This window comes from Carlito syrichta, unplaced genomic scaffold (genome assembly GCF_000164805.1).
Source record: "Carlito syrichta isolate Samal-C Ts95f unplaced genomic scaffold, Tarsius_syrichta-2.0.1 Scaffold288344, whole genome shotgun sequence".
Lineage (NCBI taxonomy): Eukaryota > Metazoa > Chordata > Mammalia > Primates > Tarsiidae > Carlito > Carlito syrichta.
This window is the reverse complement of record NW_007232440.1, coordinates 201,536-221,175: the sequence shown is the minus strand read 5'-3', so window position 1 is coordinate 221,175 and position 19,640 is coordinate 201,536. Positions and strand designations below refer to the sequence as shown.

Genomic DNA, 19,640 nt, shown 5'->3' with positions numbered 1-19,640 from the left:
GCCCAGCAGGTCGACACTGGGGTGGCCGTGAGTGTGCCACTGCACTCTAGCCTGGTTGACAGAGTGAGACTCCAACTCAAAAAAAAACAATAACAGCATCTGTGTGGCATGTAGTTTACATTCAGTGGATGTGAGACACTGCCGTTGACCCTTGAGCAATACAGGGACTGGGAGCACAGACCCCCTGCATAGTTGAAAATCCACATATAGCTTTTGACTCCCCCAAAACCTAATTACTAATAGCCTACAGTTGACCCAGAGGCCTTACCCATAACATAAACAATTAACATGTATTCTGTATGTTACATGTATAATATACTGTATCCTTACAACAAGATAAGTTAGAGAAAAGAAAATGCTATTAAGCTACTTGGAAGGCTGAGGTGGGAGGATTGCCTGAGCCCAGAAGGTTGAGGCTGCAGTGACCATGAGTGTGCCACTGCACTCCAGCCCGGGCGACAAGAGTGAGACTCCAACTCAAAAAAAAAAAAAAAAAATCAAAAGGAAGATGACTGCTCACCAAGTGGAAGAAGCCTGTCAGAAAGTCTTCACCCTCACTGTCTTCATGTTGAAGAGGGAGAGGAGGGCTAGGAGGGGTTGGCAGAAGAGAGTCTGCGTATCAGTGGGCCCTCACAATCAAACCCATGTTGTCCAAGGATCACCTGTCTTGTTACTTCTTACTACGTTGTTTCTTCCTTTTTTTTTTTTGAATTGGAGTCTTACTCTGTTGCCCAGGCTGAAGTGCAGTGGCACACTCACGGCCACTGCAGCCTTGACCTGTTGGGCTCAAGCAATCCTTCCGCCTCAGACTTGCAAGTAGCTGGAGCTACAGATACACGCTACCACGCCTGGCTTAGTTTTTTGGTTTATTGTAGAGACGAGCTCTTACCAAGTTGCGCAGGCTAGTCTCGAACCCCTGAGCTTAGGCAATTCCCTTGCCTTGGCCTCCCAAAGTGCTGGGATTACAGACTTGAACCATTGCACCTGGCCACTACATTGTTTCTTATCCCTCAATGCATTCAGGTATCTCTTTATCTTTCTCAAAGCACAACTGAATGCAGGCATGACCTGACCAGGCTGGTGGAGTATGGTGGTTACTTCTGCTAATCTGGATCAAATTTGGAGTGTTTTTTGTTTTGTTTTGTTTTGAATTCATTGTGGAGAATTGAAACATGAAAAAAGTAGACAAGCTAGTATGTGCAGCCCTCATCTGTCCATCCCCTGTCCCCAACAGCCCGGCCATCCTGTCCCACTCATCTTCCACTGTTCCTTTTCTTTCTCTGTGATTTATTGTATTTTTTATTTTTATTTTTTTTTTAGTTGGAGTCTCACTCAGTCACCCAGACTGGAGTGCAGTGGCTGCTCCCGGCCACCGCAGCCTCGACCTGCTGGGCTCTGGCAATCCTTCCGCCTCAGTCTTCCAAGTAGCTGGAACTATAGGCGCGTGCTACCATGCCTGGCTAATTTTTGATTTATTGTAGAGATGCGGTCTCGCCAGGTTGCCCAGGCGGGTCTCGGACCCACGGGCTTAGGCAATCCACTCACCTCAGCCTTCCAAAGGCACTGGATTACAGGCTGAGCCACCGAGCCCGGCTCCTTCTCTGTGCTTTAATGGTAGAACCAGTGGTAGCAGTTTAAGCCTATCTGCTAAGTTCCATGCCTGACTCACCTGATAATTACTAAAGCTTTTAAGATAGTGTCTTGTTGGTGTAGTCGATAATTGCTGAATTAATATACAAGTGAATCTTGTCTCGGATTCATGGGTTCATTCATCAGCTTCTGTATTTGCTTCTGAAGGAGAAGTGAACGGGTGGGTGGGATTGAAAGGAGACTTGCCTGTATTATTCTTTTTTGGAGCTGTCACTCCCCCAGTATTTTTTGAAATTTTTATTTTTTAGTGATTCCATCCATATCTGCACAGGGATATATATAAAATCTCTGAGAACTCTATGAAATAATTCGGATGATTTGGGATGGAGAACTTGATTTCACTGTTTTCTTACAGTCTTATTATTATTGTTATTTGAGTTGAGGTCTCACTCTGTTACCCAGGCTGGAGTGCAGTGGCATGCTCATGGCTAGTACAGCATCAACCTGCTGGGCTCAGGCAATCCGTCCACTTCAGCCTTCCAAGGAGCTGGAACTACAGGCATGCACTACCACGCCCAGCTAATTTTGTTTATTTATTGTAGAGATGAGGTCTCGTCATGTTGCCCAGGCTGGTCTTGAACCTGTGGGCTCAGGCAGTCCTCTCGCTTCCGCCTCCCAAAGTGCTGGGATTACAGGCTTGAGCCACCGCGCCCGACCCTGTTGGAGTTTTTTTTTTAAATTCACATTTATTGTGGAATAGTTTATATGCAGTGACATTTACAGTTTATTGGCTTCGAATTAGAGGCCTTTTGCCTGGCGTCTGCTGCATGAGGAAGGACACTGACCGTAGCTCTTGTTTTAAGCCTCGGCTCATTTCTTCATCAGCTCCTTCTTACTTGTGCCATATCAGTTGTTACTGTTCCTGCAGCAGTTGGCTAAAAGTTTAATAGACTCCCAGTTGTTTTAAAGTGATATGAAGGGTGTAACTTCTGCTTAAAATGGGTAGCAGTGCCCTGCCAAATCTCTGGTTGAGTTCAGCTCATGGGGCAAGAGCTGTGAAGGGGAAGGGTGGCACTGAAGACTGTTGTCGAGAGGATGGCTCTTGGCACTCAACTTGCCGCCATACCCAGAGGTTGAGCCTGGAGAGCCTACCTGGGGGAAACAGCCAGCTGAGGCCGGCTTGGTACACACTGCACACCTCGAAGCAAAAGGAGGCTTAGGGACGCTGAGTTGGCTTAACCTGTGTAATTTACCCAGGCGTGACTGAGGACAACCTTGGCTTTCACACTGGTAGCTCTGAGTTTTAAGTGCACTGTCTCTAGCTTGACAGGGTCATACCCTTCAGTGCAGTGGTAGCAGTTTAAGCCTATCTGCTACTGCTTTCATCAGGGATTAGTTAATGAGGACTTGAGAACAAGAATAAGATAGGATTTAAGCAGGAGATTGAGAAAGTGTTCTGACAGGAAACACCAAGCAGCAGTTACACTGTGGCTGTGAGCCCCGGCAATGCCTTGATTTACCTTTGGTATTTCGGCTGGTTTGCTGACTTCTGATCTTAAAAGAGTCAGTGTATGTTTTGATTGCAGAGAAACCTATCCATTCATTTATTCATTCAGGAAATATGTATTGAGCATCTCTATGCGGGGAAGCGCGTTGCGCACTGGCTAAACAAAACAGCGAACCAAACAGACATTGCCATCGTGGAGTTTACAGTCTAGGGGAAACAATGACATTTTAAGACGTAAAGAAAAAGTGTGCTTCTCTAATACTTTAAGAAGGTAACCTCTTAAAAGTGAACTTGGAGTGACTTTTTCTTGATTCTTTTTGATAAGTGTATTTGAGCACTAGAACTTTTGGGTGAACATTTCTCTGTTTGCCTTGATTTGTGAAATTACACATTAGTCAAAGAGGCAGGATAATTTGAAGGGAGAGAGAAAGAATATTAATTAGAATATGTGTGCAGTAGTGAGCTTTCAGGATAATGACGAGTAGTGGATCTGTGTGGGTAAAACTCGATGTCAGCTGTGCTGAATGGAGCCTTACAGCCAGGGAAAGAAAAATGCCTTCATGATCTCTCTTCTCTACACATGCACAATGCAAGAACTGAACGGTTGTCTTTATCTTGAATGCAGAGGAAAAAATGACAGATTTGGTGATGGAAAGTAAATCTCTAAAATGGAGGGGGCAAATAGGAGAGCAGATAAAAACCTGAGACTTGAGGTCCCATCGGAATTAAGGGGCAGTGTCCTGGGACTGGGCCAGCAGACATGCCTCGGACTCCTTATTCCACCAGAGCGCAGCAGAGTGGCTGGATTTGGGGATCCCTCTTAGCATTAAGCCTTCGTCATTTCAGGTTTTTGATTTAGCAGTTTCTTAATGACTTTGATTGTTGGAAAGTCAAGATGCTCTCTTATTTTCTGTATGTGTTCAGGTTCAAAAATAGAAAAACTTACGATGGGGAAGAAGGCTTTGCTTTCTCTAACTGATGTTTTCTGACTAGATACTTCGTTACTCAGGAAAACCTCATTTATTCCCAGTAATATGTTTTACTAAACCTTTCAGGTAACTTGAACAGCCTGTATGACTCAAATAGTAGATCGTGGCTTGAACTCAGCTTTTACTTGCTGTTGTGACTGGCAGGTTTTAGTGAGATGTTTCTCTCTGTCTCTGTAGTTATCAGAGACTGTTGCAGACGATTGCTGTCCTCGAAGCGCAGCGGTCCCAGGCAGTCCAAGATCTCGAGAGTTTAGGCAGACACCAGAGAGAAGCACTGAAAAATCCCATCGGATTTGTGGAAAAACTCCAGAAGAAGGTACACATCTTTAAGATTTACTGAGACGTATTTGGTAATCACTTAAGGGAATTTGTTTTCTTTTTTATGGGTGTACACTTTAAAAATGTTTAATTGTATTCTTCTTCTGTAATTAACCATAGTACTTCAGGCTGGATGCCACCAGCCTCCACCCCCACCAAGCACTCAGTAAGCTATTCCCAAGAGAAGGGAGCGGGGCTCGTCTTGGGTATTTGAGTCAGAATTGGTCATAGCCATTTTCCCAGCTTTTCCTGTTACTTTCCCAGTTGTAGAATATTTTTCCTCTTCTTTCGGGACTTCAGGATTAGTAAAGCTAAAAGAAAATAATACTTAAGAATTTATTAACTACTTTTGTTTCGGGTAACTTTTGCACATGAGCATATTGAGAGATGATGATAGAGATAAAAACAAAAAAATGTATTTTAAATGTTTTTAAGGTTGTGACAGTCAAGTGTATGAGGAGGAAATACAAATTTTACTTGATTTTTTTTCTCTTTTTCCAATTTTTTAGAGACAGTCTTGCTCTGTTGCTCAGACTAGAGTACAGTGGTACAATCATAGTTCATGGCAGTCTCGAACTCCTGGGCTCAAGTGATCCTCTTGTCTCAGCCTCCCAATGACTATGACTACAAGCACGCATCACCACACCTAGCTAATTTAAAACTTTTTATTAGTAGAGATGGGGTCTTACTATGCTGCCCAGGCTTGTCGTGAACTCGTGTCCTCAAGCGATCCTCCTGCCTTGGCCTCCCAAACTGCGGAGACTACAGGCACGTGCCACTATACCCAGCTAAATTTTACTTAGTTTTAAAATGCGTAGTTTTAAAGTCTGAACATTTTCTCATAATTTGTTTTTCTTAAAACAGAACTTTCTTAAAAAAGAACTGTTTAGTGGTTAACCATTTAAAAGTGATACAGATTCTGTTGTAGTTTTCTTGGTATGTAAATATGGAGTTGGCTGGTTGTAGTGGCTCACACCTAGAATTCCAGCACTTTCGGAGGCAGAGGGAGGAGAATCGCTTGAGCCCAGGTGTTCGAGGGCACCCCTGGGCAACAAGAGGAGGCCTCGTCTCTACAAAACATCCAGAAATTTGCCAGGGTGGTGGTGTGTGTCTGGTCCCAGCTACTGGGAGGCTGAGGTGGACGAATCTTGAGCCCAGGAGGTCGAGGCTGTGGTGACCTGGGATTGTGCCACTGCACTCCAGCCTGGGTGGCCGAGTGAGACACCGTCTCACAAAAAAAGAACGAAAAGAAGGAGGGGATCTTAATGTGTATTTGTGTTGTAATAGGGACCCAGTAACTGCTCAACATATTTGAGGAAAATGTTAATCAGCAATTGTGTGAAAAGATTAAAACTGAAAACAATGAGAAAGAATCCTCCTCTTCATTTTAAAAACAGAGAAAACAGACTAGGTGCGGTGGCTTACGCCTGTAATCCTAGCACTTTGGGAGGCTGAGGCGGGAGGATTGCTTGAGGCCAAGAGTTCCAGACCAGCCTGGGCAATTTAGAGAGACTTAGTCTTTACAAAATAAATAAAGAAATGAAACACTTTATTTTGTATACTGTGACAACTTTAGTATCTTCATGAATTACCTGTTTTTAATGAGTTACAAAAGCAGTCTACCATGTGTTAAGGGAGCAGTCCTAGGAGCATTCTTTCATTAGGTGTGTTCGTTGATTATTGAGTCTTTCTAGCTGTATTATTTACGTGGCAGTCATTTCTTTCTCTTCATGCTTTCAGAAGGTATCGACTGTCATAGTAGATGTAGAATCTATATATTGATTTTTTAAAAAACTGCTGAGGTTTTTCGAGCCTCATTGCACCTTCTTTGTTGACATGGGCCCCCTGAAGTGTTTATTGATTCTGTGTTGCTGTTATTTAACAGATTGGTGGTGCAAAAAGATATAGGACTTATAATGGCTGTTAGCAACGGATTCAACTAAAACAGGTGGTGTTGGGAAAGTAAATATTAACAAAGAATTTCTTTTTTTTTTTGGAAAATATAGTTTACTTAAAAGTAAATGAGAGAGAGAGAGAGAGAGAGAGAGAGAGAGAGAGAGAGAGATTCACCTCCCCAAGGTGGGGGAGGGGGCCCAAGCCAGGAAGCCTGGCGCCGTCAAAGAGCACACGGCCACACCAGAGTCTAGCGAGGCAATGGCCAACAAAGAATTTCTTAACCCTAATCTTATTTCACCGATATTCCCAGGTAGACAAAAAGACAGAGTTGGACATCTTTACTTAGGTTTTCAGGCAGGTGGTGATTTGCTGGCTCATTTCCAATTTTAGTTTAGAACCACATATCTTTTTAACTTTGTTTCAGAAATAGAGATGTGATCTTCTTAAGAACTTTTTTTTTACAAAAATATACAGAAATACATTACATTGAGATACTTTAATAATCATGGAATAATTGAGTTCTTTGGAAAGAAACTATTCTATTAGATTTAATTTAAAAATTTGATTATTTTGGTGTTTGTTTGCTCATGCACATTTAATTTGCTTATTTTCTTTAGGTTTATCATATTAGTTAAGTTATTGACATGTGATCTGTTTGTTTTAGTGGCCATCTAAAAATTTGCAGTTGAAATTAGTGAAACTTGTGGTATATATTGGTATATAAAATACAGGGAACATTGATGGCTTGTTATTTTTATTTGATATTGCTAAATTATTTTAAAAGACACCATCATCTATCTAAAAGATGATGTACTTAGGTTTTGCCAAATTTATTTCTTCTTTACGTATTATGATCTTTAACATTTAGTGTTTAGGCTGTATTAATTAACTTTGTTGTCTGTTGGATTCAAACAGTAAATAGAAATGCCCAGCTGATTATTACTTGAATGTAGAGTCATCTGCACATTTGACTACATTTGATCATTTCTTGAATTAGATTTAGACTGTTAAACTTAGACTGATTTTGTTTTTGGTTTTTTCCCCCAGGCTGATATAGGGCTTCCATATCCACAGAGAGTTGTTCAGTTGCCTGAGATTGTATGGGACCAATATACTCATAGCCTTGGGAACTTTGAAAGAGAATTTAAAAATCGTAAAAGACACACTAGGAGAGTTAAGCTAGTTTTTGATAAAGGTAAGAAATCACCTGATATGAATTTAAGTGGAGAGGTATTTGGCGGTGTCTTGCTCTAGTAATTCCATGCGTGGTGTTGTTTTTAGTAGGTTTACCTGCTAGACCAAAAAGCCCTCTAGACCCTAGGAAGGATGGCGAGGCCCTCTCGTATTCAATGCTGCCCCTGAGTGACGGTCCAGAAGGCTCAAGCAGTCGGCCTCAGGTAAGCAGCATGAGACATCGAAGCAGGGAAATCTGAATCGTAGACAAAACGCTTCAACATTTTACTGGTTTGTGTTCTTTGCAAATGAAGCAGTCTTTCACTGGGAGATAATGGGAACATGGACTTTTGAGTTCAGGGAAACATGGACTGGAATCTCTCCTTGATAGCTGTGAAACTTTAGACATTGCTTGTGTTAATGTCTTGAAGCTCCCGTGTCCTCTTATGTCAAATGTGGCTAATGTCACCTGTGATGTGGGTTGTTGTGAGGATTATGTGGGGAGTACAGGTCACGTGCCCAATACGATGTGTCTAGACATAATAGCCCTTCTCTTTTTTTGTTTTTTGAGTCAGAATCTCACTCTGTCGCCCAGGCTGGAGTGCAGTGGCACACTCAGTGCCACCACAGCCTTGACCTGCTGGGCTCATGCGATCCTTCGGCCTCAGCCTTTCAGGTAGTGGGAACTACAGGCGCGCGCCACCATGCCAAGCCAATTTTTTTGATTTATTGTAGAGACAAGGTCTCGCGATGTTGCCCAGGCTGGTCTCCAACGAGTGGGCTCAGGCAATCCTCTTACCTCTGCTTTCCAAAGTGCCCACTGTGCCCGACCGAAATAATAGCTCTTTCTGTGTAGTGGAGGGTGGTCACTGCTAGGTGAAATGCAGCAGGTGTTACTTTTCGTTCGGAATCCACATTTCCCTCTTTTGAAAATGAAGTTGCAGTGCTCTCCTCTGTATCACGGGATCGTGAGCCGCATAAAACCAAATGAAATAAAAATGTGAAAGCCTTTCGTAAAGATAAAAAAATTATGTCTACATTAAAAAATAAATTTACTAAAATGTCTTGACATTCATAACACATTCCACGATCTGAGTATTATTTGGCTCTCCCGAAGGGTGGTCTTTGCTACTGTCTCTTTGACAAAAGCCTTATTCCATATGCAGATGATAAGAGGGCGCCTGTGTGATGACACCAAACCCGAAACATTTAACCAGCTGTGGACTGTCGAAGAGCAGGTATAGATATGACCCAAGTGTGTCGGTTTTTTAAAAAGTCAGCTGTTGCCATTAGGGTCAATTTCACAAGTCAGGTGTATGTTGTTGTCCGGGTTCCCTCTGAAACACGAGTGTAAAGTATTTGGACCTTTCTAATGCTTTTTGGCACACTTCAAGAATTCTGCGTCTTGACAGCATGAGAATTCCCTTTTGGGGATGATTTTTTAAGAAGGAACCTGGCTTTTGCGGGGGGATAGAAACGGATGGGACGAGGTGGGCGCTTCTGTAATACAGCTTTGGCGGGGAGAGTCTGAGGCCAGTAAGGCTGAGCCTTGGAGGACCTTCCTCTGCTTTGTGCGGGAGCCGAGGAAGCCAGTTAGACAGTTCTGTTACTTCTTGGCACCCGGCGAGGACTGGGTTTTGGCATATGGCTAGGAGTGTTGTGAATGAGGTTTGAGACACATCTGTGTCATGGGTATTAACCCCACAACTATACCAAGTTTGGCAGTTTGAAAGACGCTTTAGGAAACCTTTTTGTATTTCAAGCATCAGCTGTTTTTGCGTCTTTAGGACTATGGGAGGATTTAGGAGAGGCCACAATATTAAAATCAAATATTTGAATGGAAGACCACACAAGGAGGGAAAAGCCTCTCAATATTCTAAATTCAAACGAATTTATACATGTACATATTTTGTCAAAACTGTAGAGGAGAGCCTGACATATTCTAGCAGGGAAAAATGGTCAGGAGAAATCACTAACTGGTATTTTATACCAGTTTACTTATTTTCACTTTCCTTTTCTTTTCTTTTTTTTTTTTTAGTCCGAGTCTCACTCTGTCACCCAGGTGGGAGAGCGATGGCATGCTCATGCCTACTGCGGCCTCGAACTTCTGGGCTTAGGCAATCCTTCCACCTCAGCCTTTCAAGTAGCTGGAACTACAGACAGGCGCCACTACGCCCGGCTAATTTTTTGATTTATTGTAGAGATGAGGGCTTGCCAAGTTGCCCAGGCGGGTCTCGAATCCGTGGACTCAAAACTTTGGCCTTCCAAAGTATTGGGATTATAGGTGTGAGCCACTGCACCTGGCCTGTTTTCACTTTTCACGTGCTTTTTACCTAAGTGGATAGATAACCTTTAGAAGGACGTTGATAGGATTGTTCTGTGATTTGTTTTCCCTGTGAAATCTTAAGTTCCTAACTGGAAGTTTTTCCTACCTTGAGGATTTCTAGTAATGTAGCCCCCAAAGTTAGGAAGGGAGTACACTACTTTGAAATGAAATATGGATGTATCTATGTAGAAATTCAGCATTTTAAATTGAATACTTATTTTCCTAAATGTGGTCTTGGGTTTGGCTTAGAAAAAGCTGGAGCAGCTCCTCCTGAAATATCCTCCCGAAGAAGTGGAGTCTCGGCGCTGGCAGAAGATAGCGGATGAGCTGGGGAACAGGACAGCAAAGCAGGTGACTGGGGGGGCGGCTGTGGGCTGCTGGCGTGTTTGGGGCAGTTTTTTATCGAAGGATAGCACAGTTCATGTGCGCAGACTTACCGTATCGTTTCCAGCTGCCGATGCTACGTGAAATTAGTGTTGCATGCGCTTTTGTTGGTTTCGGAAACAACTTCAGATAATTCTGCTTTGGTTCATCACACAATATTAAAAAATAAACAGGGTCACCCCCTCGGGTCCCCTCCCACTGTCCTCTCAGTAAATCCTGCTTTCTTACAAAAAATAAATAAATAAGTAAAACAAGCATATGATGGACTTAGAGCCTCTCGAGTGCATAATGAGTGTACTAGTTGTATGTTTTGTGGTTAGACTGTGCTAATAGATTGGTTACATTGCCTTAGAAGTCTCTAGTTGTCCTTCTAAAAGTGTCTTGCAGTTTTCGTCTTCACGTTCCCATCCATATTAATAGATGTGTTGTTATGCTCCAAGCATGAGTGTTGACAGGTTGAAATTATGTGTTTAGCTTTGGGATCAAACAAAGTTAAATTTACTTTGATTTTTTTTGGTTTTGATTTTAACATGTAAGTGCATCTGGTGGCAGTTTGAGGTGATTTCTGGGTTTATGGTGCATTTTTAGTTGCTAGTGTCCATTAGATAAACATGTATGTTTTAATTTTGAAAACCCTCTTGGGTGTTATGTGTCATGTCGTTATGTTCAAGGCTTGCCGTGTTTCCCTAGGTTGCCAGCCGAGTACAGAAGTACTTCATAAAGCTAACGAAAGCCGGCATTCCAGTCCCAGGCAGGACCCCAAACCTGTATATATATTCCAAAAAGGTAAAAAGAAATCGATGAAAGTAAACCTCAGATTGAATTCATCTAAGGCAGAAGTGCTGTATAAAAATGTACATATTTGTCGGAATAGTTCTATTTTACTAGTAAAATTCTGTTCCTTTTGAGCATTTCCTTATATTGGGTATAAATGCAGGATGGGATTCCATGATTGCTTCTCAGTGAAATTCTGTGAGCTTCGATGATTCTTTATTATTTTCTTCTTTTTGAGTTGGAATCTCACTCTGTCGCCGAGACTGGAGTGCAGTGGCACGTTCTCGGTCACCACAGCCTCCACCTGCTGGGTTCGGGCGATCCTTCTGCCTCAGCTTTCCAAGTAGCTGTAACTACAGGCATGTGCCACCACGCCTGGCTAATTTTTTGCTTTACTGTAGAGATGAGGTCTCACCAAGTTGCCCAGGCAGGTCTCAAACCCCTGGGCAACTTGGGCGTTGCTCAGGCACTCTCTCGCCTCGGCCTCCCAAAGTGCTGGGATTGCAGGCATGAGCCACCATGCCCGGCCCTATTATTTTCTTGGCACTACTATGTATGAGTGCCTGGCTGATTTTTGATTTGTTGTAGAGACGAGGTCTCACCAAGTTGCCCAGGCGGGTCTCGAACCCGCGGGCTCAGGTGGTCCACTCACCTCAGCCTCCAAAGCGCGAGATGACAGGCTGAGCCACCGAGCCCGGCTGGAAGCTTGTTTTAATGTGCTAATTGTTTGAAATATTTTGGATTTTTCCCACTCCCCATCCCATATAGCATTACCTATATGTAGAGCTCATTCTGGAACTTTGACACATTGGAAACTTAGGTTAACCAGTGTTAAACTCAGGCGCCCTAATTTTTATGGTTAATTTCTTTTTTCTTTCCTTTTTTTTCCCCTCATCTGTCGCCCTGTCTGGAATACAGTGACTCAATCATGAACACCATAGCCTCAACCTGCTGGGCTCAGGCGATCCTTCCACCTCAGCCTCCCAAGTAGCTGGGACTACAGGCGTGCGCCACCACAGCTGGCTAGCTTATTGATTTATTGCAGAGACGAGGTCTCGCCAAGTTACCCAGGCTAGTCCCAAACTCTTGGACTCAGGCAATTCTTTTGCCTCGGCCTCCCAAAGTGCTGGGATGTGAGCCACTGTGCCTGGCTTCATGGTTAATTTCTAAGCTAACTTCTTGGTGTGTTGTGCACCCTGTGGTTTCACAGCTAAGACTAGATGGTGGTGGCAGAAGGAGCACTAGCAGAAGCTTAAGCGTGTTCCTTTCCTTGGGTGTCCTGTGCGCTGGCTTGTCGATCTGGCATAGCTGTCGTCACAGGGGCTCCTTGCCATGGTGAGAGTTCAAGTTTGACACTGGTGCCGTGGTGGTTCTCCAAGTAGCTGCGGGTGTTGTTCACGGCTGTGCTGTTGATCAAGACAGACAGTCTGCGTGGTGGGTGGGAGTGAGGGCTCTGGCACAATGCAGGCTTGTTTGTAACCCTGCTTCTCCCACTGTCTGACTGCCACACAACAGACAGGAAACGTGACCTCCCTGTGCCTCTGTTTCCTCATCTCTAAGTTAGAAGTGGTGGCAGCTACTTGATAGGAATGCTGTGAAGATTTGGTGACATTCAGTCACTGCTGGATAGTTATTTTCAGACATTCATAATGTTATGGAACTTTTCCTTTTTTACTGGATAGCTTTATGTCTGCTTAGGCCACTTCGTCCTCTCTGATCTTCTATAAGAAAGGTCAGAGGAGTTCTGTACAGCCAGCATTTGAATGCCAAGAGTGCAACAAATGCTGGGGATACAAAATAACTATATATTGAGCCTGTGGTCCTGTTGTGGGTGTTTCCCTATCTTTCTCTCTCTCCTTTTCTCTCTCCCTCTCTCTCTTTCTTTTTTTTTTAGGCTAGTTGTGCCTTAAAAATCCAGGCAGCTTAGAAGGAGTGACAGCATAAGAATATGCCAAAGGATAGAAGTGAAATTCTTCTGATTGATTTATTGGAAGTAACATTTATTTCTTTATATTTTTGATTACCTCAGTGATTTTCCACTGTCCCAATTAAAAATGTGTTTTCTCACTTAGTCTTCAACAAGCAGACGACAGCACCCTCTTAATAAGCATCTCTTTAAACCTTCCACTTTCATGACTTCGCATGAACCACCAGTGTATATGGAGGAAGACGATGACCGGTCCTGCTTTCACAGCCGCATGAACGCTGCTGGCGAAGAGGCTTCGGTAAGTGACCTGCTGGCTGATGTGTAGTCCAGGGCAGCCTGCAGACGAGACTGTTGGGGTTTCCTCATTATTCTACTCTTCGGAGAATGTCGCTTTCTTCTCTTTTAATGAAGTCACACTTATAGTTCTTTCGGAATGTGGTTTAAAACGTTTCTGTAAAGGACACTTCAGCATATACAAAAGTAGAGAGGATGGTATAACGGACCCACGTGCGTCCACCGCCCAACTTCACAGCTTTCACCTCGCAACTGTTCCATTTCCATCTCCACTCCCTGCCTGCCCACTCTGCTCTGGATTATTTTGGAGCAGCCCCAGATATTACACAATATCATTTTCACGTTTATAAAAGACAGTTCTTTATATAGTGACGTGTAAGTCAGTGTCCAGTGTCCACTTTTTTCTGACTTGTTTGGGTCTGTTTATCAGGCTTTGCTGGGGTCAGATACAGAGTTAGGAACAAAGTATGTCTGGTGTTGTGCGCATAAGTCTTAGTCTTGTGGGAGGAGGTAAATGTGTGATCCATCAATACTTGACACATTGGTAAAAGCACTTCAGAGGAAAAGTAGGTGCTGACATAATTACTGAAGCAACACTTAATTCAGACGGGGAGTTTACGGGGGAGCTGAGGAGGGGGCAGTGGAGATGTCACTGGAAGGATGGTTTCGGCTTGACAGTCGAGGCTGGCGGCGGAGGCGTTCAAAGAAGGACACCTCGACAAAATTGGCAAAACGTAATACAGTGGATTGAATCCGACTTAACTTTTTCTGTTGACTGTATTTATTTTAAAACAAGCTCCAGTTCGAGTCATTCTGATTACTTTAAAATAGCTATTCAAAATGCATATTTATGAAGCGGCTGGTGGGAAAAAATTATGCTATTTGTGTATTTTCTCAGTAGCTTTAGGGGTGTGGATGGTTTTCGGTTACACGGATGCACTATGCAGTGGTGAAGAAGTCGGGGCTTTAGGTGTCCCCATCGCCTGCCTGTGCACGTTGTGCCCAACAGATGATATCTCGTCCCGTCTGCTTCCCGCCTTCCCCTTCCGAGCCTTCAGTATTCATTCACTGTCTCTGTGCCTTTGCAGACCTTCAGCTTAGCTCCCACTTAGAAGTGATAGCGTGCAGCGATGGGGCATTACTTCACTTAGGAAGGTGTTCCGATTCCTTCCAAGTTGCTGTAAAAGACATCATCTCATTTTTTTTATGGCTGGATAGTATTCCATGGTTGTGTGTGTGTGTGTGTGTGTGTGTGTGTGTGTGTGTGTACACACATATACTGAGGGTGGCAAAAAAATGTATACACATGTTAAGTGATGTTTGCCGCAATCAGAAGTGTCTGGATACTGAGGATAACCACTTTGAGCACCTCTTGTAATTGCAGAAGTCAAATGTGACTTGTATTTATCTTATCAAGTATTACAATTTCAATACGGGTTTTTCCTTTCTTATTTTTTTTGAGTTGGAATCTCACTCTGTCACCCAGACTGGAGTGCAGTGGCCGCTCCCAGCCACCACAGCCTCGACCTGCTGAGCTCCGGCAATCCTTCCGCCTCAGCCTTCCGAGTAGCTGGAACTACAGGCATGTGCTACCACACCCGGCTAAGTTTTTTATTTATTGTAGAGACGAGGTCTTGTCAAGTTGCCCAGGCGGGTCTCGAACCCCCGGGCTCAGGCAATCCACTCACCTTGGCCTCCCAAAGCACAGGATTACAGGCTGAGCCACCGAGCCCGGCCAGGTTTTTCCTTTCTTAAAGTGTGTATGCATTTTTTGGCACCCTTTGTATACATATATATTCATACCACATTTCTGTTTAATCCACTGATCAGTTGATGGGCATTTAGATTGATTCACATCTTTGCAATTGTGAATTGTGCTGCAATAAACATGAATACAGGTGTCTTTTTTTATATAACAACCTCTTTTCCTTTGGGCAGAAGTCTAGGGATGAAATTGCTGGATTGAATGGTAGATCTACTTTTAGTTCTATGAGAAATTTGGTGGAAAATGATAGAGTTCAGTTTCTCTTTTCAAAAAACAAATAGCTAGAGAGATTATATGTGTATTATTTACTCAGTAGTTTCAAAACCTGTATACTATTTTAACCCCATTTGAAATTCATCCCCTTTAAGTGAATTTAAAATGATTATGCCCAGGAAATCAATTATGAATGAGTGAAATTTAAAATTTTTTTATTTTTTTATTTTTTTTGAGTTGGAGTCCTACTCTGTCACCTAGACTGGAGTGCAGTGGCCACTCCCGGCCACCGCAGCCTCGACCTGCTGGGCTCTGGTGATCCTTCCGCCTCAGCCTTCCTAGTAGCTGGAACTATAGGCGCGCTACCACGCCTGGCTAATTTTTTATTTATTTATTGTAGAGATGAGGTCTCACCAAGTTCCCCAGGCGAGTCTCGAACCCACGGGCTCAGGCAATACACTCACCTCAGCCTCCCAATTTTAGATAACATAAAATTTATCATCTTAACCATTTTAAAAGTATAGGGTTCAGCAGTACTAAGTCCATTCGCTTTGTTAAGCACCCAGTCCTCAGAAGTCTCGTCTTACAAAACCAAAACTCTGGACCTGTTAAACAGCATGTTTCCAGCCCCGGCGCCCAACTTTCTACTTTCTGTATCTAACCTGCAGACCTCAAATAAGTGGAAGCTTGCAGTATTTGTCTCTTGGTGACGGGCTTCCTTCGCTTAGTGTGCTGTAGTTAGGGTCCCTCCATTTGGTAGCACACACCACAGTTCTCTTTCTTTGTAAGGCTGCATGCTCTTCCGTCGGGCCTGTGTACCACCTTGGTTTGTCTGTTCAGCTGTTGACGGGGGCTTGGCTGCTTGCAGCCTTGGAGCTGCTAGGAACATGCTGTACAACATCTGTCTCCCTACTTTAACTTCTTCGAGGTCTGGACCCAGACGTGGACTTGCTGGATCGTATGGTAATTTTAGGCTTAATTTTTTGAACAGTTGCTATCATGGTTTTCTTTCCTTGTTTTTTTTTGGAGTTGGAGTCTCACTTCACTGCCCAGGCTGGAGTGTAGTGGCACACATGCTCCCGGCCACCCCAGCCTCGACCTGCGGGGCCCCGGCGATCCTTCCGCCTCAGCTTTCCGAGTAGCTGGGACTACAGGCGTGCGATACCACGCCCGGCTCATTTTTGATTTATTGTAGAGACGAGGTCTCACCAAGTTGCCCGGGCCGGTCTCGAACCTGCGGGCTCAGGCAATCCACTCGTCTTGGCCTCCCAAAGTGCCGGGATTATAGGCTGAGCCACCGAGCCTGGCCCATGTTTTTCATAGTAGCTGTGATTTTCCATTCTCACCAATAGTGCACCAGGGTTCCATTGTCTCCACGTCCTTGCCAGCACTTGATAGTTTTAGATGTTTTTTTTTCTTGGTAGTAGCCATCCTACTGGGTATGAGGAGATTTAGCTTTACTTTTCTGTTTTTTTTGTTTGTTTTTTATTTAGTTTTTCTTAATCTTAGCCTTATTAACCAGATTTAAACTTAGAAGTGTTTATATTCTTTCATTTGCTTAAGACATCTGAATTTGGTAAATTTCTTGCTATATTATGTAATTATTTGAGCCTTATTTATTTATTTATTTATTTTTGAGTTGGAGTCTCACTCTGTCACCCAGGCTGGAGTGCAGCGGCACACTCATGGTCACCGCAGCCTCAACCGCCTGGGCTCAGGTGATTCTTCCACCTCAGCCTTCCAAGTAGCTGGAACCATAAGCATGCACTGCCATACCTGGCTAATTTTTTTGATTTATCGTAGAGACAAGGTCTTGCTAAGTTGCCCTGCCTTGAACTTTTGGACTCAGGTAGTCCTCTTGTCTCTGCCTCCCAAAGTGCTGAGATTACGGGCATGAGCCACCGCGCCTGGCTGGGTCCCATTTATTAGTGCATATCATTATATTTTCTTTCTCAGTGGTGACATAGGACGGTAATAGCTATCACTTAAGTTTAATTGACAAGAATGTGAAATGGGTCAAATATCGTGGAAGATGAGACAGGTGAAGTGTGCAGCTGTAAAGAGTCTTCTATGCAGGACTTTGGACTGAGGACTTTGGACTTGATGCTGTAGATGGTCAGGAAGCCACTGGGAACGTTAAGCTATGGTGGGGGCGGAGGAGGGAGCACATACTTGGAGAGAGACTGAAGCAAGCTATGAAGAGGTGCTAGTATTTGTTGTTGTTGTTTGAGTTGGAGTCTCACTCCTTCGCCCAGGCTGGAGTGCAGCGACACGCACACTCACGGCCACCCCAGCGTCGACCTTCTGGGCTCCAGCGATCCTTCCGCTTCAGCCTTCTGAGTAACTGGAACTACAGACGTGTGCTACCACGCCTGGCAAATTTTTATGTTATTGTAGAGACGAGGTCTTGCCACGTTGCCCAGGCTGGTCTTGAACCCGTGGGCTCAGGCAATCCACTTGTCTCGGCCTCCCAAAGTGCTGGGATGACAGGCCGAGCCATTCAGTCTGGCCGATAATATTTGTTAAGCAGATATAAGGGCGAATGAAAAATTAGGGATCGCTCTTAGAGTTCTGACTTGGGCTGCTGAGTGTGTCAGACAAACCTGGGTTCAAGTCACCCAAATCTCTAATTATCTGGCCTTGGACAAGTGTTATCATTTCTCTAACCTTTCATTTTCTTGATGTGAACAAAACATAGCCATTAACGATCCCTAAGGTCAGCCGTTAGGTAGCCGAGGGAAGAAGTGGATTCTTGGTGGCAGGGCATGGACACATTGGGAGAACAGGAAGCAAGATAGTGGTTAGAAATCTCTGTGCAGTTAAAAAACAGCTGGTTATTTGGGGTGAGCACGTGTGAGGAGTGGAAAGAAATAATGCCGGAGGGGGGAAATCTGAAGACAAGGTGCAGCGTCCGACCATCGAAGCAGAGGCTGAGAAGGAGGGGAATGAATGAAGGGCCCTGCGTGAAGCCAGTCGGGGGGGCTGGAGGCGGGGGTCGGGCGCCCGAGGACGAAGAGCCGTGTGTTCTCAGCAGTTTTCAAAGGACGGGTTTTCTGTGTTAGCACTTTTGAGTATAAGCTACTGATCAGTTCGGAGGGAGGGTCTTAACTTACGTATCTAAAAATTTGGAGTCATAAATGGACTTTATACTTTGAAGGCCAGTTTGTTAAGGGGCACTTCAACTTAATATGTTTTTCCTTTATTTTATTTTATTTTATTTTTTGAGACAGGTCTCACTTTGTGGCTCAGGCTGGAGTGCGGTGGTATAATCATGGCTCACTGCAGCCTCAAACTCTTGGATTCAGGTGGTCCTCGCCCCTCAGCCTCCCAAGTAGCTAGGACCACAGGCACCCACCACCGTGCCTGGCTTATTTCTTTTACATTGTGTTCTAAGAGCTCAGTCCATCCCCTTGAGTAAGAGAAAAATGTACTGTTCTAGTCAGTGGGAGTACAGAGCAGAAGGCAAGAGCAGAGACTGGCTTGCTTGTTGTTAAGAAATGCCGGGCCGGGCGCGGTGGCTCAAGCCTGCCTGCCATCCCAGCACTTTGGGTGCCGAGGCGAGCGGATTGCCTGAGCCCACAGATTCAAGAACAGCCCGGGCAACTTCTGAGACTTCGCCTGTACAATAAATCAAAAAATTAGCCAGGTGTGGTGGCGTGTGCCTGTAGTTCCGACTGCTTGGAAGGCCGAGGCGGAAGGATTGCCAGAGCCCAGCAGGTTGACACTGGGGTGGCTGTGAGCGTGCCACTGCACTCTAGCCTGGGCAATGGAGCGAGACTCCAACTAGAAAAGAACAAAAGAAAAGAAAATGCCATATTGACAGGAGCAAGTATAGAAATCTTTGAGATGGGGGAAGAGACATTTCCTAGCGATCAGAGAGCAGTCAGTTGCAGGCGTCACTCAGGCAGCCATGAATGTGTAGGTGGGGCTGGGTTGCATTCATGTGTGACTTGGGTGCGGGTCGCCGTGCTCCCATGGCACCCTCCGCACTTCGGAACGGTTCTGCGTCCACAGTCCTCCCGCGGTCTTGTGTGAGGTGTTGCCTAGTCACAGCACTGGTTTTTTATGAGGCCTAAAAGATGAGGTATCTTAAGAGTGAAAAGTCTCTTATCAATAGGAAAATATTCTGTGTCCGTAGTTCTTATGCTTAATTCCTCTGAATTATCAAACTGGCATTTTTATTTTGTTCTTTTCAACAGGATGAAGAAAGTATTCCTATCATGTGTAGGAACTTGCCTGAATATAAAGAACTGCTACAGTTTAAAAAGCTAAAGAAGAAGAAGCTTCAGCAAATGCAGGCTGAAAGTGGGTTTGTGCAGCATGTGGGCTTCAAGGTAAATCGCACTTGATCTTAGAACTCGCTTAATTTTTTCAAGGGTGAAGAGGGCTGCGTTAAAGTGGTTCGGGAGTGTTGACCCCAAAAGGTCAAGCACGAGGGAGAAAGTTTCTCTCTTGTCCCGCTTGTGTGCCGGGAAGCCAGGAAG

The 19,640-nt window shown here is 44.2% G+C and overlaps 1 protein-coding gene across 2 annotated transcripts in view; it reads left to right on the top strand.

The window, feature by feature from the left end:
- The window catches only part of ZZZ3 (zinc finger ZZ-type containing 3), a 55,246-nt gene that overhangs the window by 32,335 nt on the left and 3,271 nt on the right, over nt 1-19,640 (top strand). Inside the window, exons 4-11 of one of the 2 annotated variants that reach the window (XM_021710247.1) lie at nt 4,264-4,402; nt 7,348-7,495; nt 7,582-7,697; nt 8,640-8,711; nt 10,049-10,150; nt 10,874-10,969; nt 13,030-13,182; nt 19,356-19,490. In XM_021710247.1, the coding sequence (XP_021565922.1) occupies nt 4,264-4,402; nt 7,348-7,495; nt 7,582-7,697; nt 8,640-8,711; nt 10,049-10,150; nt 10,874-10,969; nt 13,030-13,182; nt 19,356-19,490 (961 nt within the window). The remainder of the gene's footprint in view (nt 1-4,263; nt 4,403-7,347; nt 7,496-7,581; nt 7,698-8,639; nt 8,712-10,048; nt 10,151-10,873; nt 10,970-13,029; nt 13,183-19,355; nt 19,491-19,640) is intronic. The other variant, XM_021710248.1, reaches the window with a different exon arrangement.